Genomic DNA, 14,326 nt, shown 5'->3' on the forward strand with positions numbered 1-14,326 from the left:
TATCGACGCCGCCGCCACCACTGCTAATGTTTAGATTCTTTTTCTTTTTAGTCTTTTTGTTGTTGTTGTTCTTAAGATTTCTTTTCTTGTTATTGTTATTAACGGTTGTTGTTGTTGCTGTTGTTAAAAACTTTACTGATATTGGAAGACAATTTGTTGTATTTTTATTCGCTTTCTTTGCAGCATTTCTGGGCATTTTTTGTAAACCTGAAAGTGAAGGGAGATGGAGAGAGAGAGGTGAGTGGGTTATTAAAATAATTTTGAAACTAAAGTGTGAAAATAAAATGCAAATAAAACAAATAAATGGCAATAGCGAAAACAAATATTCCAACTAGATTCGGAAACTGGCATGTGATTAAATTCAATCTGGCCAAAGGGATGTTACACAACAATGAGGAAACTAGACGGGTCATAGATTCATATTTTAAAAAGCAAAGCGAAAAAATTGGCTTGGATTAAAAAAAAAAAACGTTTGTAGTCGGAGATAGCTGGAGATTTTTTAAACATATTTTTAAGGTCCCTAAAATAAACGGGAATTAAAAAAAATTAACAACAAAAAAGGGGTGGAGGTCAGAATAGCAATCAATAAGCTGAAGAATTTAAGACTGGTGGTCAGGTGCTGGTAAGAAACATGCACCAGCTGATTAATACAATTTGACTAGATGACTGCATGTCCAATGATTGGAACCTCAGCATCCTGTGTCCCGTGCAAGAAAAAGGAGTCAATGTGCGAATTATTGAGGAATAAGTCTCCTTTCCATCGCATATAAAGTGCTATCCAGTGTGCTGTGTAAACGACTGAATCCAATGGTCAATGACATTATTGGACCATACCAATGTGGCTTCACACCTGGAAAATCCAACATTGACCAGATTTTCACTCTGCGCCAAATCCTGGAAAAAACCCACGAAAAACACAAGCCATTCCTGCAAAATTAATACGACTATGCAGGATAACATTAAGTGGCACAAGATCAGCAGTTAAAGTCGGAAAGAACCTATCGGAGCCCTTCAATGCCGAACGAGGATTCAGACAAGGTGACAGTTTGTCGTGTGACCTGTTTAATATCCTGCCGGAAAAGGTCATACAAGACGCAAATGTGAACAGAAATGACACTCTGTACATAAAACAGCATATGTTACTCGCCTACGCCGATGACATCGATATAATGGGTCGAACTTTGCGAGCGGCAACAGCCACCTTTGAACAAATTGAAAAGGAGTTTGCCAAAGTGGGTCTGGCAGTAAACGGCGAGAATACCAAACTGATGGTATCAACGCGCAAGACGTCCAGTAGTCTCGAACCAACTGTGGAACTTGAGAACTACAGCTTCTGGTGGTCCTCCCGCCAGACCAAACTCACACTTTACAAGACGCTGATACTACCCGTGCTGTTATATGGATCTGAAGCATGGGTACTTGCGCAAGCAGATGATGCTGCTTTCTGGAAATTTCTGAAAAATATTTTTTTTAAGTCGATATAATAAATGGGGTTTTTAAAAAAATATTTTTGAAGAACCTATAATAATTAAAAATATTTTTGAGGGACCTATATACTATACCTAGCGAATCCCCCAAAAATATTTTTTTTTTTTCAAAAATTACCCCACATTCGATAGCCTTTACAAGTCGTCCGCTCATGCTACAACTATTTGCGATAAGGCCAGGAGCTGGAACAAGGTTCTCAAGTCACTAGCTGGCAGTACTTGGGGAGCTGATAAAGAAACCTTGTTGACAACCTACAAAGCAATAGGCCGGTCTGTGGTAAACTATGTGGCTCCAGTTTGGTCCGCCAACGTAAGTGCTACACAATGGAAAAATATTCAATCCTGCCAAAATGCCGCCCTGAGGAACAGCGTGTCTCCTCATGACTCCGATGATAGACCACTTAGATAAGGAGACGAAGATCCTTCCTGTGCGCCATCACAACAGGATGTTGTCGATGCAATATCTGCTTGGGTGCTGCAGAAACAGCCATCCTAACCACCACCAAATGGATAGGCTCCCACCGACCAGGCATGTCAGGAAGGATCTTCATGATCTAGAGAGAGAGGTCCAGAGGTATAAAAGAGATCCTCTAGATAAGGTTGAATCGTATTCACTCGGCTGCAGTTGAGGAAGCAATTCAAGAATACAGAGTGAATACAACCCTCGGGGTTCAAGCGCAGCAGAAGAGCAGCAACTACCGCGACAAACAAGAGTGGTGCTGGCACAACTGAGATCAGGATGGTGTAGTCGTCTAGAATTTTTAAGCGAGTTAAGGAGTGCTCAAAAATATTTTTAAAACCCAATTCATAAAAATTTAAATAATTTTTGAATCCGCAATGTATTTTTAAAAAAATCTCCACACCTGTTATAGGTATATCATTTTTAAAATCTGCAATCCTCATTATAGTGTTCCCTCTGTCTTTATTCCCAAACGACCATCCGATTGTTTATCAAAAAAAAAATGATAAACAAAAATCAAAAGAATTATTGGTATTATACAATATATGTATATGTTTGTACATACAAATATAATAACATTAAAAAATTAGCAGCGATAATAAATACTACAACAATAACAACAACCCAATATTAGTCATTGGCAAATAACAGTTATAAAACAAATATTGTATAGTCTTATTTGAATGGCAAGTAAGTAAATAATTGATTTAAAAAAAAAGATTGTATTATAGCCATAGATATTTGTATATATGTACATATGTTGACTTTCAAATAATTTAAATTAAATTGATTCTAGATATTTGGAAACGATAGAGGGAAGTGAAGATAATAAAAAAAAAAATATCTGATGCAAATTTGGTTTTTTAAAAAAGTTTTTTTATGTTGATATAATCAGGAGTGAATTTTTTTAAAAATATTTGTTGAAATGGAATTTTTTAGAAATATACCCTAGGAGTGGTAGCAATCTATGTGTAACATTTCGAAGCTTTATCTCCTTAGTGATTTTAATAGATCGTCCGGGCATGGCTTAAATCGACATCAAAAATTTTTTCTGATCATGAAAAAAATATGCACCTCTAATTTGAGAACCCCATAGTTCATCAAATTATTCAACGAATCTAAATTAAATGCATTATGTTGTCAAAAACTAAATTACATTGACATTATCATAACAATAGCTGTCAATCACTCTTCCATTGTATTTTTCGATCAATATTTTATCGATTTTCACTGTGATTTAATTGATGATATCGACGGTCATACAAGCCAATGTCTCCTAATTTCATTGCACATTTTGCTGACTGCCCTTCAAGTGGGAGAAAAAATAAATAAATTAAAATAAAAAAACAACAATGACAATAAACGTCTAGTTACCTAGAGAGAGAGAGAGGGAGAGGTAGACTTGCAATGCCACCAATCATTAGCAAATTCTACACACACACATCAATTTGTCACCCAACATAAACTGCCCTGCAAATAATTGTGGACTACGTGATCCATTTCAGCAGCTGCGGACTGGTTACAACATTGTCCTATGTAATGCAGCTATGGACCATGTCATTGTCAATCAAGAATGTTTTGGTTAAGAAATGTAACGGCAAATGATCGTTTTTTATCGTTTGCTCATTAATTTGTTGTTTTTGCAAGCGCTAGTTTTTTTTGCAGACACGTGTTTATCGTTTTTTTTTGGCACAAATTTGACATTGATTTTAGTTTGTTTCTGGAAGCGTTGTGCGTCGGTTGCATCGTTGTGCGTGGTGATAAATTGCAAACAAAAGATTGTGTAAACAAAAGTAAAAGATTTGAAGGTAAAAAGAATAACTTATAAAAAAATGGAATGTAGTTCGCGTCATAAAAGACGGCTTTTAAAAGCTGAAAAAGAAGATTTTGTCAAAAGACTATTTAGTTCAAGTGTTGAGTGTGAACAAATTGAAGTAGAAAAAAATGCCGAAGCAGATTCAGATTCAATAGTTGAAATAGAAGGGACAGAAAATGATTATTACAATGCAAATGAAGAATTTGACAAAAGAAACAACTTTATAAGTGCTTTAGGGCAATGGCAGTTAAAAAGCCGGACATCCAACCAGAACATGAGAGAACTGCTAATAATTTTAAAAAATTATGGTTTGGATGTGCCTCTCTCTCCAATGACACTGGTGCAAAAAGTTAGTTCGAGGGCAGATATAATTTCTGTTCCTCCTGGTGAATATGCACATTTCGGCCTGAAACAAAATTTAATGAAAGCAGCACAAATTTTACAAAAATATGAGGAAATAATTTGCGATATTAATATTGATGGTTTACCCATCTTTAAAAGCTCAAATCTTCAACTTTGGCCAATATTAATTAAAGTTATTAATATTAGAAATATAAAGGTGTTTCCTGTTGGTATTTATAAGGGCAAACAGAAACCTCATGATATAAGTCAGTTCCTAGAAAAACTCGTTGAAGAAATTTGCGATTTACAGGAAAATCACTTGTTTATTGGTGGCAAAAAAATTAGTTTTAAAATAAGAGCTGTGATTTGTGATGCTCCCGCAAAATCATTCATTTGTGGGATAGCTCACCATTCATCTGCAAATGGTTGTTCAAAATGTACCCAAGTGGCCAAAAAAATATGCAATGTTTTAACTTATAGTTCAGAAGTAGGTACAATTATAGACGATGACGACTTTGCTAAAAGGAAATATAAAAATCATCACCAATTAAAATTTATTGAAACCAAAACACCATTGGAGAAAATAAATTTAAATATGATAAGTCAAGTTCCTTTAGACCCAATGCACGTTATTGATTTAGGGGTAACTAGGAAAATGTTGATGAAACTAGTAAAAAATAAAGTGAATGAAAAAATTTCAATTTCGAATAAGGGAAATATATCTAAATTACTAGTTTCATTAAAAAAGTGTATTACTAAAGACTTCACAAGAATGCCTCGTAGTTTGGATGAACTTGCGAACTGGAAAGCTACAGAATTTCGTCAATTCTTACTATACACTGGTGTTTTAGTCTTAAAAAACAATGTTGGTGATGATTTTTATTACACGTTTTTAGTCTTTCATTGTGCTATAAGGCTTTTGTCATGTCCAAAAAACTTTGAAAATAACATTGCTGCCGCCGAAGATTTGTTGAAACTCTTTGTTGAAAATTTCAGTGTCGTTTTTGGTCCTCAAAACGTTACCTATAATGTGCACAGTTTGCTTCATATATGTGAATGCGTCAAACAGCACGGTTTGCTGTACAGCTTTTCAGCATATGATTTTGAGAACCATTTGCAAATGATAAAAAAAGATGTTCGCAAACCGACTGATATTCTAAATCAATTACACAGAAGAAATGTCTTGCAAAATTTAATAGAAGAGCCAAAAACATTGGGGTTAAAAGAAAAAAATGGACTTATTTATGGTTACTTGGGTGATGAATACTGGTTGAGCATTAAAACACCAGATAACATTTGTCTTGTAATGCCATTTACCCCGTTAAAAATTACAGGCTTCAAACGAGGAGAGAATAATAAAATTTTTTTTAAAGCGAGACGTTTCAAAAATATTTGTCCTTTTTTTGAAGAGCCATTGGACTCATTATCAGCATTAGGTATATGTATTGCTGATAAGATATTAGAAGATAGTGAGGAAATATTTAATATTGAAAATATTAATTGCAAACTAATATCATTGCCCTTTGAAAATAAAGTGGTTTTAATGCCAATTCTTCATAGTTGCATTTAAAGTTGCAAAAATTAACGTCTCATTTATTTAATATAGCCAACACTTTTAATCTACGCAATTCTAACTGATATCTTCGCAATTCGACAATATTTAAAATGGAGGGCAGAAATCTTAAACATCTAAATACTTGCAACAGACTTTCTAATTGTAAGTAAATTTATAACATACATTTTTCAATTTTCTAAAGCCATATTACTATGTTTTTCAGATAGTGCCAAAGAAACGCCATGCTGTTCTTGCATAGAACTCAAAGGTAGTTTTTGTTAAATATGGAGTTTCGTCTTTATTAATAACATTGTTTAATTTATAGAAATGATGGCTGGGATGATGACTGAACAAAAAAAATTACAGGAACAGCTCTCAAAATTACAAAGTAAAGTATAATGTTTTTTTCGTCATCGTTATTTTTTGTTATATAGTTCTTTCTCTTATAGCAACAACAGAACAGCAAAACAAAATAATAGTGGAAATGTTAGCAGAGCACAAATTACAGCTGCAAACCCTCAATAAGTCCCAGAAAAATGTTACTTCCCTGTCAAGCAAATTTCCCCTCAAATCCGAAGAAGATCTCCAAAAAGTTGAGAGTGAAATATGCGATTCGAATGAAGAAAAATATGTAAGTAATCGTTGCCCTATATTGTATATATGTTGAAATACCTTCAATTTTAAAATTATATACTTTTTCAATATTTTTTTATTTTTAGATATCTGCTGTAAAGTATTTAATCGATGGCAGCGCAATAAAAAATTTGGAACGCATTTTTTCCCGGGAGATTTGCGTAATGTACAATACGGATGGTATTTGTGGGAAAAAATGTTTGAAGAATTTTAAAAGAATATATAAAATTGTTATTGGTAAGTATTCTGATTCTAAAACATTATTAAGTTTTAATGAATTTCTTTATTTTAGCTGCAATAAGTGACTATTCCCCCAATAGCGAAAAAGAATTTCGAGCAGCACTCCAAGTCGTAAAAAAAAGGCACTTCCGAGTTGTTTGTTCCCAAAACAAAAACAAAAATTAATTATATAATTTGTTAATTACATGTAATTTTTAATTTTTTTAATGACAGTGAATTGGAATATTACTTAAGTTTTTTTAATGAATTTATTATTAATTATATTATTTATCTCACTAAAGACTATCAATGTACCTGCAGAATGAAATATTTATTTTTATGTTTTATAGAATAAAACACTAATACTTATAGTACATTACTTATGTTGTATTATTTCCTGTTTTTCTCTGAGTGTATATATCGTTAAATCAGAGAAAAGCGCAAAATAAATAGACCACTTAATGGATTGGTTTCAAAACTAGCCCTCTGGGGTACTCTATGGACTAGTTACACGGATTAGTTTTAAGATCAACCGTATGTGGTGTACCATAGAGTAATGACGTGGACTAGTTTTGAAACTACTTTGATGTAATGCAAAGCTGGGTTACATGGTCCGGCCCTAGGACATAGCAATGCTAAATCGGTTAGGTTTTTTCAATGCATTTGGGTTAGTTTTGGACTACTCCTGGTCTGTTATGGACTACTCTTTACACGCGTGTAAGGGTTAGGCGCATTATTTGCAGGGTGTCATTGGCTTTTTCGTAGTAATAATAATAACAAAAAATAGTCAACATCGTAAGTCGTCGTAGTCGTCGTCGCCGTACCTAGTAATGTTTGCTGTAATGAAGGTCACGCTCTGCATATCTAATGTTAAGGTAGGCTTAATATAACAACAACAGCAACATCATCATCGCCGTCACAGTCACAGTCAGGGAGAGAAACAGACACTCTCACACATACCGTTTGACAGGGGTGATGATGTGCTGCTATCAATTGTAAATCAGTTATATCAAGAAGAAGAAGCAGAACTAGTGTTAAAAATACATCAACTATTACAAAAGAAGAAGAAGCAGAGCAAACACATAACCTGGTCAATTAAATGCCCAATGAATGGGAAGAATGAAATAAAACAACAACAAAGAGCACATCATCATGTAGAAAATAATGGAGAAGATTTGCAATAACAATAAGTGAATAGAAAAACAACAACAACAATAACAACGACAAGTAACATCGGTAATGAACTAACAACAATAAAAAAAATACAAAAAAGGGGAAGAAAATATTACACGGCAGGGCATGTATGCATGCATGACAGGGCAGGCAGGCAGGCACCCTGTCTCAACAGTAGCAGAAGCAGCAGCAGCACACATTACACTTGTCCGTTCATCAAGTTACATATACAGTATAAACTTGATAATCCGGACCTCGACAATCCGGATTATTCGGTAATCCGGACTGCATTTCACAACCCACTGCGTATCCTATAATCCGGATTGATTGACCTATTTGACTCAAAAATCCGGATTGTAAAGATACGTTACTCTTTATTTTAATAAAAAAATCGTTGCAAATTTAATTGAAAATGGTACCTATTATATTCAAAGTACATATTTTTGAAATGAATAATTTTCATTTTTAATAAAAACATAAAAATAATTAAATTATCACCAAATTAATATAAATTTAAACCAATTAATAAAACTCGATAATCCGGAAGTCTCGGTAATCCGGATTGGGGTCTGCAATCAATTATCCGGATTAGCGAGTTTTTACTGTACATAGAAAAAAAAAACACAGTACACACGTCTGTACACATCTATATATGAGAGGAGAATAACCGTTAGTTTGTCTAGTTATCTAAGGTTAGGTAACTAACGTCAACGTCGTCGTTTATATGCAATGTTATAAAACAAGAACAACAGCAATAGGCACATATTAAATGGCAATATCAACAATGCACGGACAAACACATACACGTTAATATTCATGACCCCCTCCAACTTTCTCCTTACTCTGGCATACAAGTTTAACAAATAAATAAAAACAAAACAAAAAAGAGAAATGAAGAAAAAAAATTAATAAAAAATTTGTTGTTACATGTTGTCATGATGTCTGCAGCGGCTGCTGCCAAAACAAGATGTTTCAAGAGGGAGAGACACAGAGAGAGAGAGAGATAGAGAGAGAGAGCGTATAAGCAAGCAAGTGGGTTTGAGTTACGGCTCAAGAGACAGAGACATGAAACGTAGACACACTACAAATGATTGGGAGAAAAAAACATCAACTAAAATAATAAAAGAAAAAAACCAACAACAACAAATGGAATATGCAACCGAAAAAAACGAAACAGGGACAAATTCATTTATCAAATAAAACACACAAAGTAGATGACATAAATTGCAATTAAAAAAAAAGACAAAAACTAAAAAAACAAAGCTGTGCAAAGGCTTCCTCCATACTCCTAAAAACAAAAAATGATGAATAGTTTTTGCTTGCCACCCAACTCTAAATGAAAATAATGACGTTTTGGAAAAAATAGTAGACTTACATATTCAGCTTGAACGCCATATATTTGTGGCTTAGAAATCCCAAAAATCCACACACACTTTAGCCTTTAAAATTCTTCCTCCGGTAGCAGCAGCAGACAGGCAAGATGGCATACAAACATTAGATTTTAATTAGTCAAAATTTTCTTAGTTGTTTTATTTTTTTTTTTTTTCTTTGGAAGTTTTAGTTTTTCTTTTTTATTTAATTCCAGCTACGTCACACATTCATCACTATGTACTTGGATTGGATTTTTTCATTGCCGTAACAAAACGTATATTTTCTGTTTTTACGAATAGTAAAATAAAATAAAACACACTTTTTTCATGTCTAGATTTTCATTGCGGAGAAAAAACCCAAAAACGTTTCCACTTATTTTTCGTTTCTTCGCTTTTATTTTATTTCACTTATTTTTTTTTTTTTAATTTTTTATTTTATTAACCTATTACATTTTTTTCTTCATTCGTCTCGCTTTCTTTTGCTTGCCTTCTTTTTTCCAATTCTTTTCTTCACACACAATTTGGGGGCCCCTTCTATATATATTTCGCAAAAGCAGAAAAAAGGAAAATGCTTTTAAGGCCGACGACTTTTCACACAGTTTTTCTATGCCAAACTGTAATATTTTCTTTTCACTGTTGTTTTATTTGGAAAATTTTATTACTTTTCTACAATTTTTCCACATAAAATTATGCAAAAATTCCAGTTAATTGATAAAGTTTTGTGAAAAATTGCACGGACCGGACGAAAACGGCTGATATTCCATCATTTTTTTCGTGTACTATAGAGAGTTGTGTGTGTTTGTCGTTCCCGAACGAACTAGTTCAAAGAAGAAGAAGAGAAGATGTAACGAAACACTGTCAAAATGAACGAACGGAACGAGTTGCAATTGAGTTGTTGAACTAGTCCCTTAAGTTCATTTTGCTCAGCGCAGATTCCCTTCATATATCTGTCAAATAAATTATGTTCAGTGTAAATCGGACTTGAAGGTGCATTTATACCCAAAATGTTTTACAATAAATCATAATTTAATCGTGCTTGGTATATATGTCATATACAATAAAGATTTTCGTAAAAAATGTTCATAAATGTATACTAAAGGGGTGTACACACCATCAAATTGAACTGTCACTTTTTAATTTATTAACCTAATCACACTTTCGGACTAAAGAGCGTACTAAACATTGACTTTTTCTGCATGTAGTGACATCTTTTCAATACTTAACGATTCTCAGAGCTCCAAATACGAAAACGTTGTTTTTTTTTAACATTACAACCGAGTGAGAAATGTGATTCATCGCTGCAGAAAAATTTGGTTCAAAATTTTCCGTCAGCCGCATTACGAACAAAAGTTTCTACGCATGGTACAATTATACAAGGTCATATGCCATATAAAATGACAATTTTCGTAAAACATGTTTAAAAAATGTGCATTAAACTGGTGTACACACCATCAAATTGAACTGTTACTTTTTAATTGATTAATCCAATCACACTTTCGGACCAAAGAGCGTACCAAATGGTGTCTTTTTCTGCATGTAGTGACCTCTTTTCAATTACGTAAGGATTCTCAGAGCTCCAAATACGAAAACGTTGTTTTTTAACATTCCCAACGAGTTAAAAATGTGCTTAATCTCTGTCCGCCGCATTGCGAACAAAAGTTTCTACGCATGGTACAATTATACGAGATAGGTATCTTTTGTCAACAAAGAAAAAATATACCTCTCTACCTTTTGGACTATAATGTTGTCAGAATAAATATAAACAAATGCAACAGGTCGTTCTGTTCATTTGACATATTTGTAAAATTTTACCAAAAACGCGAAAAATAAATGGAATGTCAGGTTTTCTTTTCAAAATCAAGTTGGGAAAACTTCTTCTTACCAGTTTTGTAAAATTCATCTGCAAACAAATTGAATTTAGAATACATTTTTTTATATTTTTCAAAACATTACCCACACAGTCACATATTTTGTTACGACTTTCGCAATCCACAATATGAAAAAAATTTTAATTTATAAGTTGCTATTGCCTACCTTGAATAGTTGTACCAATGTTCAACGATTTTGTTTTCTATATAAAAAGATCATCGAATCGTCTGCAGAAAATATCGCCGAACTGAGGTTGTGCGCACGATAACTCTCGAAGGCAGCAACTAATTTCATTCAAACTTTGCACATCTTAATATTTCTACTAAATTTATTTTAAGTTTGAAGATGGCGAATATCGGTCCACTCCTTCTGGTACCTCCCCCACAAAAGGGTCAAAATTGTGTTAAAAATTAATTTTATAATAACATGCAAACGGACTATCCGATTTTAATGAAACTTTGTACAACCTATTATCTTTACCAAGCCTAGATCAAGTAGGAAGATGGGACCGATTGGTTTACTCCTTCTAGTAACTCCCCCGCAAATGGTCAAAATTTTAAATATTTCTAAATCCAATATCAGGTGAATGGAATGTCCGATGTGAACCAAACATTGCACAATCCATTATATTTACGAAGTCTAGATTAAGTCCGAAGAAGATGGGACCAATTGGTCCACTCCTTCACAAATGGTCAAAATTTGCAACATTTATAAATGCTATATCAGGCGAATGGAATATCATATTTCAACCAAATCTTGCACAACCTATTATCTTTACCAACCCTATATCAATTCCGAAGATGGGACCCAGTAGTCCACTCCTTCCGAAACCTCCCTCACAAATGTTCAATATTTTATAAAATGATATCAACATTAAATCCGAAACCTCTTTGATAAAAACATATTTCTTATAAAAAAACTAATAATAAAATCTGTGTTTAATTTCGAAGACCTCAGCAAACCATAGGCTGAGGGTATATATCTGTCGGCAACACCGACTGACATTTTTTACTTGTTTTTTTTTATAAAAGTGAAGGTCTTCGAATTTGTTTCTATAGCAAAAAATCGCCAAACTGAGGTTCTACGAATTTATTTTATGTAGAACTAACGTTCTACATTTTTTTATAGAAATCTACAATTTATCTACAATCTAAAAATTTTTTCTTACAAAATACAACTAGGAGTAGAACTTAGGCTGTTAGGAGTAGAACTTAGGCTGCAAAATTCCTCAAAAAATCCACACCTTTGATTGCCCTCTAGTAAAAATACCCCCTTGATACAAAAAAAACCTGAATACCCCTAATTTGATTTTACGCCGCGCCACAAAATTACTGCCGCAAAATACAACCCTGTACACTGTCAAACGTCATACGCTCGATACGCCACAATTTAATTTGCAAGGTCATCAAAGTTGTTGTTGTTGGATTTTGACGTTTCAATTGTCACACTGTCACGCAAATTTCGCGACTGTCCTCCTTCTTTCCGGCAAATCAACGATGGCAGGAGTAAGTAAAAATTTTTACGATGATAATTTTTTTTTTTGTTCAACAAAAATCGAAAACATCCTGACATCTTTGTCCGTCGTGGCAGCGGAGCAGCGAAATATGTGACTTTCGAAATATAATTAATTGGAAATTTTTGTTCTCCTCTCTCTCTTGTCCATAGACTCTATACACATACCCAGAAAACTTCCGTGCCTATAAGGCATTGATTGCTGCCCAGTATTCGGGTGCTCAAGTGAAGGTTGCTAGCGATTTTGTTTTCGGCGAAACAAATAAGTCGGCTGAATTCTTGAAGAAGTTCCCCAGCGGTAAGGTAAGTTTTGGAATATTTGGAGTGTGTCTGCGTGCGTGTGTTTGCGAGCAACCAACCAGCCGGTTCATACGACCGGTTAGTTGGCTGTCTGTAAACGTCATCATTGAAAATGCCGAAAGTGAGGTTATGTTGGATTTTTAAATAATGTGTTGTTTTTCATTTGTTGTTGTTGTTGCTGTTGTTTTAGGTTCCTGCTTTCGAAACCTCGGACGGCAAGTTCCTTAGCGAATCCAACGCCATCGCCTATTTCTTGGCCAGTGAACAATTGCGTGGTGGCAAATGCCCCTTCGCCCAAGCCCAGGTCCAACAATGGTTGTCATTCGCCGATAATGAAATCGTCCCCGCCTCCTGTGCCTTGGTATTCCCCTTGTTGGGCATTATGCCCCAACAGAAGGGCAACACTGCCAAACAAGACGTTGAAGTCGTTCTGAACTTGTTGAACAAGAAATTCCTGGAATCCACCTACTTGGTTGGTGAACGCATCACCTTGGCCGATATTGTTGTGTTCTGCAGTTTGTTGCATGTCTACCAATACGTTTTGGATGCCGCCGCCCGCAAGCCATACACCAACTTGAACCGTTGGTTCAACACCATCTTGAACCAGAAACAGGTTAAGGCTGTCGTCGGCAACTACAGCATCTGCGACAAGGCCTTGGTGTTCGATCCCAAGAAATACGCCGAATTCCAAGCCAAGACCGGTGCCAAACCCCAACAAGAAAAGAAGGTCAAGGAGGAAAAGAAGCCCGCCCCCAAGAAGGAAGAACCCAAAAAGGAAGAACTCGATGCCGCCGATTTAGCTTTGGCCGCCGAGCCCAAATCCAAGGATCCCTTCGATGCCCTGCCCAAGGGTACCTTCAACTTTGACGACTTCAAACGCGTCTACTCCAACGAAGATGAGAAAGTCTCCATTCCCTACTTCTGGGAGAAGTTCGATCCCGAACACTATTCCATCTGGTTCGGTGAATACAAATACAACGAGGAATTGACCAAGACCTTCATGTCTTGCAATTTGATCGGTGGCATGTACCAACGTATCGACAAGATGCGCAAGCAGGCCTTTGCCTCGATGTGCCTGTTCGGTGAGGACAACAACTCCAGCATCTCCGGTATTTGGGTGTGGCGCGGACAAGAACTGGCCTTCAAGTTGAGCCCCGACTGGCAAGTCGACTACGAAGTCTATGACTGGAAGAAATTGGATCCCAAGAGTGAGGAAACCAAGAAATTGGTTGAACAATACTTCTCATGGACTGGTACCGACAAACAGGGTCGTAAATTCAATCAAGGCAAGATCTTCAAATAAGTCTGTGCGTCGTCATTTTGTGTGCATCGTGTAACATCAACAACAACAACAGCAAACAGCCAGCTACACTATATATTTATGTTTAAAAGAAAAATATTTTTACGTACCGTTTACCGTTCAATACATGATGAGAAGGGGAGCAGGGGGGAGTTAGGTATATGGAGTGTGTAACACCAGAACACTCTTCCCCCCTCCCTCCAACAGCAGCAGCATAAGTTCAAATTGTATTTGCATTGTATTCTTTCTCTCGCCTTTTTTATATGTAATTAAAAAAAAAAACAATGTTT

At 35.1% G+C, this 14,326-nt stretch overlaps 2 protein-coding genes across 4 annotated transcripts; both read left to right on the top strand.

The window, feature by feature from the left end:
• The first annotated feature begins 3,609 nt into the window (after positions 1-3,609).
• Positions 3,610-6,891, top strand: LOC133336322 (uncharacterized). Of its 3 annotated transcripts, none has more exons than XM_061544615.1 (7): positions 3,610-3,755; positions 5,712-5,822; positions 5,884-5,928; positions 5,986-6,048; positions 6,119-6,291; positions 6,380-6,530; positions 6,586-6,891. In XM_061544615.1, exons 2-7 carry the CDS (start codon positions 5,771-5,773, stop codon positions 6,696-6,698), a joined length of 597 nt encoding a protein of 198 aa, XP_061400599.1. In that variant the 5' UTR covers positions 3,610-3,755; positions 5,712-5,770; the 3' UTR covers positions 6,699-6,891. The 3 variants fall into 3 exon arrangements, with proteins under 3 accessions (XP_061400599.1, XP_061400597.1, XP_061400600.1); XM_061544613.1 differs by having other exon boundaries at positions 3,611-3,755; positions 6,110-6,291; XM_061544616.1 differs by lacking the exons at positions 5,884-5,928; positions 5,986-6,048 and having other exon boundaries at positions 3,611-3,755; positions 6,095-6,291.
• Positions 6,892-12,287: 5,396 nt separating this feature from the next.
• LOC133336321 (elongation factor 1-gamma-like) lies at positions 12,288-14,042 on the top strand. The gene is made up of 3 exons (XM_061544612.1): positions 12,288-12,429; positions 12,590-12,739; positions 12,927-14,042. Exons 1-3 carry the CDS (start codon positions 12,421-12,423, stop codon positions 14,037-14,039), a joined length of 1,272 nt encoding a protein of 423 aa, XP_061400596.1. The 5' UTR covers positions 12,288-12,420; the 3' UTR covers positions 14,040-14,042.
• The last annotated feature ends 284 nt before the right edge of the window (positions 14,043-14,326 follow it).

The sequence above is a fragment of the Musca vetustissima genome, unplaced genomic scaffold (assembly GCF_032173495.1).
Source record: "Musca vetustissima isolate MV318-11 ecotype Yass unplaced genomic scaffold, APGP_CSIRO_Mvet_v1 utg13325, whole genome shotgun sequence".
NCBI lineage: Eukaryota > Metazoa > Arthropoda > Insecta > Diptera > Muscidae > Musca > Musca vetustissima.